General features: G+C 36.1%; 1 protein-coding gene across 1 annotated transcript; it reads left to right on the top strand.

The window, feature by feature from the left end:
- The first annotated feature begins 3,005 nt into the window (after positions 1–3,005).
- Positions 3,006–11,123, top strand: colec10 (collectin sub-family member 10 (C-type lectin)). The gene is made up of 6 exons (XM_083559159.1): positions 3,006–3,482; positions 4,556–4,627; positions 6,459–6,530; positions 8,712–8,765; positions 8,914–9,009; positions 10,346–11,123. The coding sequence occupies exons 1-6, from the start codon at positions 3,371–3,373 to the stop codon at positions 10,669–10,671; spliced, it is 732 nt and encodes a 243-aa protein (XP_083415285.1). The 5' UTR covers positions 3,006–3,370; the 3' UTR covers positions 10,672–11,123.
- The last annotated feature ends 1,672 nt before the right edge of the window (positions 11,124–12,795 follow it).

Here is a 12,795-nt window from a genome sequence, read left to right as displayed (position 1 = left end):
GAAAAAATATTTAATGCATAACAGCACAAGTGAATCGACTCAACTCTATTCATATCTAACACTGAAGTCAGTGTAATTCAGGCTGTCTCTTCTCTCACACCTGTAAATCCAGTGTTTGTACAATACCGGAGAACAAGGGATAAGCCTCCATAATTGCCGTCTATCCCAAGGCCTAAATCTGATTAAATGCCGCTTGAAGACATTGTGTGTCTGATCTCTAAAGTGTGTGAAACATGAATCACTGAATAAAAATTATATCAATCTGTCCGGATTAAAGGTGGCTTCTTAGGAGACAATAATAATGGCTTGTGCGTTTGCAAGTGAGAGGAGATCTCAGGCATTATTCTGATGTTTCCCAACTAATAACTTGTTGAGACTGCTTAAACTAACAGAGATAATGAAACATAATTTTGAGCGTGAAGTTCAAGGCGGTTTCATTACAGAAAAAAGAGCACATGCCAGGAAATTGAAGAGATTTGTGGTGTAATATTAATAAGCACATGCACACACCCGTGTTCAAATCCTGACCTAAACACTTTATTACATTTCTCTTCATACTTATTCTTTTTTTGGTCTGTCACAATATCCTTTATTTTATCATTTAATCTAGATATAATTCTTTAAGAGTTTGGCTAATTTTCTAATTTAATATAAATGTATCTTTTTTGTCTTTTATTAAAAAGATAAAAAGTCAAGATGTAGTTTCATCCAACACAAGTTAAAAGGAAAACATGCATATTGTTAAACAAGCTTGATATTTTTCATTCCTGCTTGGTTGGGTTTGGAATTCTGTGATGTCACGTCAACATAATATTATTTTGTGTAGTGTTATATTTTATATTTGATATTTTATGTTATATGTTATGTTGCATTTATCATTTGTTTATTCTTTTGTGTACTTTTTATATTATGTAATTTTTTATTTCCTTATTGCTGATCGTCTCTGAAAGCTACCAAACTAATTTTGTTGTATCACTACAATGACAATAAAGTCTTTTTATCTTTATCTTTAACATGGAAACAAAGTCAGAATGTTGTGTGTTATTGTGCATATTTTGGTGAAACTCTATCAAATACTAAAAAAAATCTACACTATAGACTGCATTATAAAACCGTTTTTTTTAAATGAAATTGGGAAATAGCATTTATGTAAGAAGAGTACTGTGAACATGTACAGCATGTTCAAAAATCTATGGCGTCTCTGCACCAAGAGCGTCTCCACCATGATTTCTCCCTCTGCTCTCTCATAGCACAAGATTAAACACAGAGACAATCTATCATGTTTTTTCGCTAATCCATCACGCTCCAGCACAGCAGGGCCAAAAATTGTAAATCGTAGTCGGAGCTGAAGCAGGAAATGGAAAACAAGAGAAATTTTTTATCGGGTCAAAACACACAAAAAAAACAACAACCAAACCTTGAAGCACTAAAACAGATTGTGTAAACCAAAATTATTTTTTTGTGGTAGCATCAGAGTTTCTTTACTTATCTAGAAAACATCTTCCATGGCAAAAAAACAACCAAAAATTCAGGAGACGAAAGGTCAAAAGGTCAAAAAGTGAACTGGATGAGAGCAGTAAAGCGATAATGAGGTGCTGAGTAAAGCGGGCAGAGACAACAATGTGATTAATGAAGAAACGACTGATTCAATTTGTTCTGAAGGCCATGGAGCTTTGTGAATGTAAACCAAACAACACAAAGACACAAATCCCTTCCATCATGCCTTGTACTTTCCCACAACAGCAATTGAACTGTCTTGTTTCTGTAAGTCACAATAAAAATACAGTCACAGGCCAGCATGAGAACATTTCACAGATGGTGAAATCATAAAACATCTCAGATTTAAGCCTCCAGGCCGCACGGCCGTCGCATGCTCCTACTGAACTCACGCCATTTTCAGATCTCTCGTAAAAAGCCGCTCAATGTTCTGCAAGCAATTTTGCGGTGTGACATTACTTCCAGTCCTATAAATGTCCTCACCGCTGCAGTGTGAATCACTCCCGAGTGTGCCGGCCAAATGAAAAGACGGCCATTAAACCACATGTAAACAATTAGTTTTTGCTGTAATAGAGACAGAGTCTCAGTGCAGGCGGAGACAACCACAAGCACAAGAGGGTTCCATTTTTAAAAAACCTGAACCCCGGTGAGATGATCAAGGCTCGTCTCAGCACCGACAACATTTATAGACCACTTACACACTGTGTGTGTTCCGTACTCCGCCTCCAAGGAAGCACTTAACATCAGTGAACTGCCGGATCCCGAGGAAGCTTGGCCAGAACCACCTGAGAATCAGATAGAACATCACATACAGAACCTTTAAAACCCATCAACAATGTCAATTATATACACATATTTATATAAGTTATCTTACTACAGGGCAAAGGTCAGGTCAAGATTACAGCCCGCTGCAGAACTACAGTTTTTTCTAGTAGAAAGCAAGAACCCATGTTCTTCAACGTGTTCTAACAACATGAAGATGTTCTGTATTTCCATCACCTGAGTTCCTTAACTTCAAAATAAAGATCTTCTTTCTGTAGGTTACTTTAATGGAAGTGAAACCTTTCCAATATGCTAATAAAACCATTCCTTCAGATGTTCAACTGACCTTTTTTAAGAACCGCTAAACATTTACTCCTTTAAAAAAAAAGCCCTTAAAGAACCTTTTATCTGATGCATTAACAGGTCACAAATGCATATTTTTACTCATTAATTTCTTTTTTTATACGTGGAACCTGTCTCAAAATAGTTTCTCGTGGGTTCTTTAAGGGTTTGTTGAATAATTACAGTAAGTGTTGTTAACCTCCTGAAAGGGTTGTAGCCTTAAAAGATCCTTATTTTCTGAGTGTACCAATATTTAGACAAGGAGGCAAGGAGGAGGAGGAGGATGGGTTCTGCCTGCCTAGTTCTTGCTCCTCCCTCATTTCTGAGGGTGTCTTAATGTCTCTTATCACCTCATGGTTTAAGTATAAAAGTTACGCTATTATTTTAGCCCTTTCTGCACCAATGTTCTCAATGTATGTTCTTTTGTGGTAATATGCATCATTATTGTTAGGTAATTATAAAAGCCGTCCAATTGTTAATATGGCAGTACTGTATCTACAATAAAGTTCTAATTGTTTCACTACTGTAGCAGTGTACAGTGAGAAGGGACCCACCTGTTCCACAATCTACATTTATTTTATTTGTTCCAGAAGTCACAGACGTGTTGTATCTACGGCATAGATTCTGTTCTCAAAGAGCTGAGGGGGAACATAAGGGCTCTGGACAGTGTTGTTTGACAGATAGAGGGTGATGTGATAAGGTTTTAGTAAACACAAGCAGAGCTAAGGTTCTCCTCTGTCCAGTTGATTGCAGTGCTGTACATGGAGACATGGAGCTCCTAAGGAAAACTCTGATACTGCTTTTTGTTCTGGTCCTTTACACCATTTCTTCAGGGTTCTCCATGGATATTTGTTCCAATACCATTTTACCTGGATCTAAAGGTACTCACTTGTTCACTTTCTGAATTATTATAATTTGCAGTACATGGTTATATCATTTTCACCTATTGTTTTTTAAATTCGCTGCAACTTTTAAAAATACATCTCAGAAACTTCTTTGCATTCTTTACTCTTTTATTTTAAACTGCAAAACAAAATGAAGGATCTTAGCACTCTGATAATGTTATAATTATGAATTTTGCATATTTTGGAAATATGATTTCAATTTAAATGCTACAATTTCATAAATATGATATAGTTGATTTCATAGATAGTTTAAAAGGTTAATTAAAAAAGACAGTATGGAAGTGTCAGCATGTGTTAGCTAAATATTTAAAAAGATTTTTCTTGTTGTTGTTGAAGTTGTTGTTGTTGCATTATTCTTTGATACTTTTTCCCATTTTTAAAGACACTTAATTAATCTTTTAACCATAATCAAATCTCAGAAAAATCTGCACAGAGATCCTCTATCCAATACAACCATTTATTTTATGAACAGTTACCTGGAACATTTAGCAGTGGTGAATAAATGCAACTGGAATGGGGTTAAAATTTCCCAAATGTTTTTATAATTGGCCTCATCATTTCTACATTAGAAACCATAGGAGAACTCATAAAGTTCCCGGGTGAATGGAAAAAGCCTAGTCGATTTAGTGCTACTGTAGGTTTGAGCTTGTAAAAACCTCCTAGGTTTTTCCTTGTAAAACATCTCAATGCTCGATTTAAAAGACTCAGTAGCATGTTCTCTTGCTCCTCGCTACTGAAGCTTGTATAAGCGGAACCCTGCTGAGGGAACCCGGGTTCCAGCGCCATTACATCATTTACAGCCATTTTCTCACCAAAAGCAACTGTGTGAAAGTTTCTGTTCTGTTTCAGCTGGACGTATGCATCCAGGAACATTTTACTCTGCAGTGTATACGTAGCTTTTCTGGGAATATCGGGTAAAAAGAAAAAGACAAAAATTTAATCATGGTCGTGTGTAAAGTGTGGCTTGAATAAACAGAGTTAATGAAATACAGACTCTGTGTTTGTATGTGTGTGGTTTGTGTGTCCAAATGTAAAACTGTTCATTACAGGGGATCCCGGTGAGGTGGGAGATGCAGGAGATGAAGGACGACTTGGGAAAACCGGAGCTCCAGGACACACAGGTCTGTATGAGATCATCAGCGTTCAGATAAACACAAACACAAATTCTGTTACTGGGGGTTTTGGTTCTCAGAATCGTTCTCAAAATGGACCTTTTTCACCCACTGACTACATTTTAAAGCATTCTCACAAATTCCAAGTAATTCCATCTAGGTAGAATTTTTTTCCATGTAATTTAGTACACTGGTACTTGGTGCACTCTTTTAAGGGTTCCGCAAGGGTTTTTGAGTGTATAGGACAGTTTAAAGTTCTACTTGCATCCTGTTATGAAAACATTCTGCTGTGAGAAGCAACTGACAAAAACAAGAGATCTAAATGTTCTAAAGTGTACTGTACACTTGATCTCTCTGATTGTTTTTAAATAGTATATGCCAAAAACTGAGAAATCATTCATGGGTCTAGATTTAAGAATGCAAAAAAAGTCTATTAGCTGTGCTTCGGAAGCAGAAATGAAACAGAATTGTAAATGAAGAAATGTCCAACGTAGAGCACACTAACTGTACAGTGACAGAAAAAATGGAGTGAGCGGTCTTTGTTGTGTTTGTGTGTGTGTGTGTGTGTGTGTGTGTGTGTGTGTGTGTGTGTGTGTGTGTGTTTAATGTGTCTTTGGGCATGGGTGCAAAATCTATAGCACTCAGGTTCTGCCAAACCACATCTCCTCCTAAGGGATGTCACCTCAGACGTGTTAATTACACACACACACACATACATACATACACACTCACAGAAAGTGAGAGTGAGATGCCGGGAAAGGTCTGAAGATGAAAGACTAACACTGTTCTGCTTTTTCACTCAGAACCACAATGGAACAAGAGCCGAGTTTGGTTTATTTTTACACCTAAACACGAGACACAAACTCGATTAACAAACTGAGCGATGGGTTCTGCTCTGTGTAGTTCAGCACAAAAAAAAAAAACATGATGGAGCCAGTGTGCTGAAAGAAGGGTCAGTTTTGGTCAGACTGTCCGAGAATGTGCAAACCCACAATAATCTATCTCCCTAGTTCAGGAAATGTTTTATCTCTGATTAAATACCAGTGCTTCACTCATCAGCACAGAGTTAATAACTAAACAGCTAAAGGTTTGGGGAAGAACATTAGGAGGTTGTATGGTGGTTGTGTGAACTTGCTGGACGTTCTCTCACTTGTGTGTTCTAGCACCATAATTTAGGTGCACGAACAGACTTGTGACCTGACCATGATGTGCATTGGATCATGGGAAAAGTAGTTCATGATATAATCCTGACAGCTATTAGAACCCTTTCAGGAATGTACAAATACTTGTCTATTCAAAGAACCCTGGAGAACACCTTTGTGTAAAAGTGCAGTTCTACTATTTATTTTAAAGTAAAAAAAAAAAAGTATTGAAGTAGAACTATTATGAAGTCATGAACCTTTAACTGTCTGAAAAACTCTCGAAGATGAGAGAATGTTCCTTCTAATGGTGTTAGAATATTTCAAACACTTAGTCAGTAAAGCTCTGCAGATGTTTCTTAATTAAAATATTTTTTAAAGTTTCTTTTTTTAGGTTCTATTACCTATCCAAGAACCCTAGAAGGAACACATGTCCCTCTGAAGACTTAAATAGTCACAATAGGACCCTTAAACTAAGGGTTTCCCTCTCTGAGACAGTTCCCTTGGTTTTTCGTCTTTAGGGATGGTAAATCCCATAACTGTCAATATAATCCTTAAAGGAACATCAATACAATCTAAACAATTTTAAATCCTAATTTTAAATCCTAATCCTAACCACACAGATAACTTTGAAGCAACATGGAAAGCTTTAATATAATACTCATTTTCCTAATCATTTGCCTTTTTCTGTTGCGTCACAGGCCTCCCGGGGGAGAGCGGAGAGAAGGGAGACGCTGGGCAAACGGGGAAATCAGGTCCAGCTGGAGAGAGAGGTGAGAAACAGCCATGTCACTAATCTGAATTTAGTAAAGAATTTTGCAGTGAGTTTTGTGATTTTTAAAAGAAAGTCTTTACACTTACTGTTCAAGTAATTAGTTTGAGTGATTAGATTGCTGCTAAATAATGATCTGCTGCCGAATTTCATTTCTGGTAGTTTGCTTAAACAGTTAATAACATAATTTACCTTTTCAGTGTGATTACAAGAAACCTAACTTCCTATACAAATTCAATCACTTCCTGTCTGGCTGGGTCAGACATCATTTAAGTCTTATTATAAGCATAGCCGCATAAGAATCATGTTATTAATTGATTTTATGTTGAATGCTGGATGAGGAACGTTAAAAACTTTTCTCTTCAGAAAAATATTTCTTCCAGAAAAATAAAAATGCTCTGCCCAGACTTTTGTTCACATTAACAGTTACTCAACAGTTACGCTAACAACGCCATGCGTGTCAGTTCTGAGCATGAGAATTCACTTCTTTGTTTTTCAACAATGAATATTTATCCAATTACAGATTTTACATTAGGGTTTTTCAAAATTACATAAGTATTACAGCATGTTTTGTGTAGATTCATGACATGAAATCCATATTAGTTCTGTTTCAATTAATTAAAAAATGTTGAAAATGGTCAAGCGGAGTAAATGTTTATGCACAGCACCATATGACTAGCATACTAGTATAATGTTAACTGTATTACATTAATTGTTAATTGAAAGAAATTCTACTCTTTCCAGTTATCCTTTCGGCTAATGTTATTATAAGTAATGATACAAATAATATAATAATATCGTTATAAAAAATTTCTTTTAAGCAAAAGATTCTGCAGACTTCATGACGGAAAAAATACTTTTCTTTAGGCCCCTAGCATACTAGCCATACTAGCATGTTAGAAGTAACGTGTAAACTCAAACATAAAGGTGCGTAGGTGTGTAGTGTAATTAAATTAATGTTTTTCACTGTTGGTGCATGAATCTGATTTGAGTGGTCTCAGTGAGCATTATTAGAATTTTTTCTTTAAAACAGTTTTACTGTTAAAAACAATTCATTGTTTAAAACAATTCAATAGTTTCCCTATGGGATCAATAAAGTATTTTGATTCTATCTCTGATTCTGATTGATTTGTGGTTTCTGACACTGCATGTTGTGAAGTCTTCTGTAGAAAAAGAACAAAAAAACAATCATCAATCCAAATTAAAACATTCAATTAAGTTAAATATTTGAAATATTATTATAATTTTTTTTTTTACTTACAGGAATACAGCACAGATGATTAAGTAATACTAACTAGCACCAGTAGCCTTGTAGCTGAACTGATGCAAAGTTTGGAGCTGCAGACAGTTTTAGTGCTGATAAAATAATGTACAGTAATCCCCCGTTTATTGCGGTGGTTACCTTCCAAAACTGCCCGCGATAAACAAAAAACCGCGATAAACGGACGCCACCCCAAAAAAAGCTGTTTTATGTAAAAACTACTGTACTGTATTGACATTTTACTTAATTTTATAATTAATAATTTCATTTTTATAAATACATTTCGTTACTTTAACATAAAACTCCATAAAAACAAGTTTTTTTGTCTATTGTGCTATCCACGAGAAAATCTGCAAAATAAATTAGTTATGTGGCGATATACCGGGGCCATGAGTTTCAAACCGTGGTAAAGCAGGGGATTACTGTATGAATTCGATATTGTCGATATATTCGACAATACCTTAGTTATTAAAATGTATAAATTATATTTATAAATCTCTGTCAGTTATTTTGTCCTCTGAACCTCAGACCATTTTTCTGTCCTCTGCTGCCCCCTGGTGGACATCTATCTCTACAACTCACTTTCCTCCCACAATATAATCTTTAGTGCAAAAGTGTGTTCCCTTTCGTAAATGTTCTTACTTCTTTCAATTTATCTACAAATACATATTTTTAAATAAATATGAAGAAGCATCAATAAAGCAACAATAATAACATTTATAAAAAGAACAAATTGTTTCTTAGTCAGTAAAACTCGATTTCCTGTTACTCCCTGACAACCTGTGCTTTCTATGACCATGATTATGAATAAACGTCTAAACACCAAACCCACCACAAGACTTTCTGATCTGCAAAGGGTGTACAAACCTTTGCACTCGCCCTGTGAATACTGTGAATAATGAGTTAAGATGTGATTTACAGGAGAAACAGGGGAGCAAGGAAGCACTGGATCCTTAGGGTTGAAGGGGAAAGCAGGTAATAATGATGTTAAAACTATTACAATTTTTATTTTATTTTTTTTTATTTCCACTGCAAAATCTAATCTAATTTAAAAATGTAAGGTTAATTTTAAATGAGTGAGTTAGTGATTTGTTGTATTATATTATTTATGGATTGTTCTGAGGGTCTACATGTGACTGTGGGAGGTACAGGAAAGTGGTTGGACAAATGGACATCAACATCAACAAATTAAAAAATTCTGTCAAGTTCCTGAAAAATGGTATGAGTATTGTATATTTAATTATAATTTTAGGTCATTTTTGCATAAAGCATGTACAATCGTAACCAATTACACCCAAAATAGCTGTGAATATATTTGTCAGGCTGCAGACGCGGAAGCAGATAAAGTCCAATCATGTTCTTTATTGAGGTGCAAAAAACAAAACACTCATACACCAATGAAAACAAAAGCAAACCCAGACATCCGCTCGTAACGAAGTATCCACTATGAGCGCGAATGTCAAACGCCTAATCCCAATGCAAGTAAAGCTTTCGGCAATGAGTACTTCAATAAGGAAATGGAGTTCGGAGAAATAGCCAGCGGTGAATCCCGGCGTTTGAGCAGCCACGCGATTTACCTGCATGACAATACAATGACCGACAGCCTGTGACTCAAGAACGTGAGTTTATGTAGTCTGATCTTTCATGAGCCACAGCTGTCGGTAATCTTGGGAAGCAGCGTGACTGCTATCGAGGGGGGGCGTGGCAGGGTGAATCTCTGACAGCTACAGACGGGGGCGTGGCAGGGTGAATCCCTGACAGCTACAGAGGGGGCGTGGCAGGGTGAATCCCTGACAGCTACAGAGGGGGGCGTGGCAGGGTGAATCCCTGACAATATTAACCTTTTCCTATTACAGTAGAAGGTCAGGTATTTGTTTTGGGTAAAATGTACCATAAATTATTTTCTTTTTTCTGTAAATAAATGCTTTTGAATTGCCTTCTCCAAATTTACAGCCTCAGAACTGCTTTATAAAATAAACGTATTCAGAAACTGTAACAGGATTTTTTTTTAATGTGTGCTTACTAAAACTGTGTATATGACAAAATTATATTCATTATAATCATAAATACAAATTTAGTTCAGATATATTTTATTTGGTTAAAAACATCACAAAAACATCAATATTATTGTTCAACTGTTTCGCTAATGCCATTAAGCTTACTAGCCAAGAGCCTGATCATTTGATATAGTCTGAGTTTAACGAAGGTTTTTATTCTTTTTGTATTAATGAATTTATATTTAAAATTCCATTATTTAAAAAATTGTTGATAAAACACCAATTTAGATGTGTTCAATATATATAAACAAGCAGTATGTAATTAATAATGTCAAAATATACAAGCATCTTTTATTTATTCATATGCAATGCCTTGAAAAAATTATTTGTCCCCTTCTTGATTTTCTTCTTTCATTGCTACTATAAATCTCTTTATTGAGTGCTACTGAATGAAGTGCCTCTGTAAACTTCATAACTTAGTTTATTTTATTTTTATTTTATTTTAACATAAATTTCAATTACATAGTATTGGCCCATTTGTGCTGTATGTTTTTTCAGTGATTCTGGGTGTTAAAGAGACAGAGCAGAAAGTTTACCTGCTGGTGAAGGAGGAGCGTAAACACAGTGACGCTCAGTTAAACTGCAGGCTGAGAGGTGGAGCACTGGCTCTGGCTGACAGCAAGAACATCAGCACACTTCTTGGTTCCTATATCAGTGAGACAGGGCTCACTCATGTTCTTGTTGGAACAGGAGGAAAACCAGAGCTTTTGGGAAACACTACAGTTTCAGCTCACAGGTGCACTCAGGTGGCACCCGACGGTGCTCTGAGCGAGGCCCAGTGTGATGCCCAGAAGTTTTACATTTGTGAGTTCTCCAGGAACTGAACATAAGAAATTAGTTCTTTAAAAGTTCTTTAGATCTTTATAAGTTCTTGGAAGTTTCTTTGATAGCAAAACATTGTGTTTTTAAAGAACTTCTAAATTTTTACAGTGAGAAAATGAGAATGTGGTAACTTTATTAATATGCCCCAGTAGTTCATAATTCTGCTAATATTTCTAAAGACATTCATATGTTTTTATCATTATCATTTAGTCACAGAGAAATGTTAAGAAATTGTATTAAATTGCCTAGTATTTTTGAAGTATCATTTTAACTAATAAGGTATTTTGCTGTTTACTTGCTACTCCGTATATGTAACTATGTTAACTATAATGCGCATCAGTGTTTATGTTGTTTATTTCATTCAGATCACATTTCCACATTATATGTAGTGACTTTTTGTTTTACTATGTGTTGTTCTTTTACGCATCGGTAATTAAAATGATAGATTCAATTATTTTTAAATGCTTCAGTCTGATATTTCAATAATTTATCCTGATAAGCTTGATTTGTTAAAGCACATAGCAAAAGTACATGGATAAAAAACTGATTCAGAGGTGGCGTTGTATATGATATCAGGTGTTATGTTACCAAATAAACTAAAGTACAACTAATAATAACCTTTATAGTATTTAGCTAAATAACCTGTGTGCTAAGTAATGCTAGTTAGCCAAACTAATGCTAGCAGTGGATGAATGGTGGTTGGTGGGTGAGAAAATACACCTGCTTTGGGGCGTTTCCTAATTTGCATATTTGTGCATAGAGATTTTTAAACAGTGTACAAAGACCTTAATTTTCCATCCAGAGAATCCTTAGCAGATTTATAGAAACCTTTAGCATATTTAACTTGTAAACACTTTAAACTGTACACAAACATATAAATAAACAGCTAAACGTCTATGTCTATGATCTGTTTAACAGCCCATGACTATGCTCTTATTATTTAGCCAAATTTATTGCTAAAGGTCAAATTGACATAATATTCTAACCAGAAGTCATCATAGACCAACTTCTCATACATTTTCTATCAAGCAAAGGTTATTGCTCCCTTCCTTATCGTTTATATTATAGGATTCTATTTTTAGGATAATAATCCTAAATAAGAATAAGAATAAGAATAAGATAAGAATCCTATAGTCTAATTACCTTATCCTGACCACACCTTAAGATAATAATTAGTTTATCTTTTATTTTTATGTTTTTATGTTTACATTTATTTTTATTATATGTCACATGAAGTATGACTTTCCATTTCATTATATCTGCATTGTTTGATTTTATTTTGGTAATTAGAGGAAGATATAACCTATAGCATACATCTCATTTTAAAAAGTAATTCACTGCTTTTATTATGCAGGTTTATTTTATATTTCATTATTTTATTATTTGCTCGCACTGGACACAGTTGATTTCGCTTATCCTGATCTGGGGCTAGGAAAGTAGAAGGACAGAATGCCTGCAGTACGACAGGTCATGAGGGAGCCGTAGGCACCTTAGGCACATACCCGGGTTTAGGGTAGAGAAAGTCACTGGCCATGCCAGTAAACTCCAGGAGAGACAGGGCCACAGACAGAGCCTGTAGGTCCCCGACCCTCTTAAGGGAGGATATCGCCAAAAGAAAGGCAGTTCTTAGGGCCACAGGTACAGTCCGACAGGTACCTTAGGGCCACCTGGGCCAAGGGTTTGAAGGGGAGCTCAGATAGAGCCGCCAACACAACAACCAAATACCACACAGGCACTCTGGGTCGAATGAAGGAATGGTCTCAACTACCTTAGTAGAATTTTTACCTTAGTAGAATTCACAGCTGCTAGAAACTTTGCCCCCTCAGAAGGCCACAGCCATAGCTTCCATATCTCTGGGTGGGGGGTGAACTGGGGGTTCTTCTTGCCTGCGAGAGGAGATCCCTCCTATGAGGAATTTCCCAGCGAGGTCCCTCGAGGAGGGACAGCAGGTATGTAAACTACGGTCTGCCCGGCCAACGAGGTGCCACCAGGAAGAGACGTACTCCTTCCTGGCAGATTCTCTCCAGAACTCCAGGAAACAGCGAGATAGGGGGAAGGCGTACAGATGTAGCCTCTGCCACGTCTGCACCATGACGTCCAGGGGAGAGAGAAAAAACCAGAGGGGA

This window comes from Silurus aristotelis, assembly GCF_946808225.1.
Source record: "Silurus aristotelis genome assembly, chromosome: 1".
Classification (NCBI taxonomy): Eukaryota; Metazoa; Chordata; class Actinopteri; order Siluriformes; family Siluridae; genus Silurus; species Silurus aristotelis.
The sequence above is the reverse complement of the archived record's forward strand: the minus strand, read 5'-3'. Positions and strand labels throughout refer to the sequence as shown.

Bases quoted from the DNA above. Each gene is read 5' to 3' on its own strand.
- colec10 (XM_083559159.1), top strand. From the start codon at position 3,371: ATGGAGCTCCTAAGGAAAACTCTGATACTGCTTTTTGTTCTGGTCCTT. The intron at 3,483-4,555 runs GTACTCACTTGT...TGTTCATTACAG, and splicing joins CATTTTACCTGGATCTAAAG to GGGATCCCGGTGAGGTGGGA. The intron at 9,010-10,345 runs GTATGAGTATTG...ATGTTTTTTCAG, and splicing joins TGTCAAGTTCCTGAAAAATG to TGATTCTGGGTGTTAAAGAG.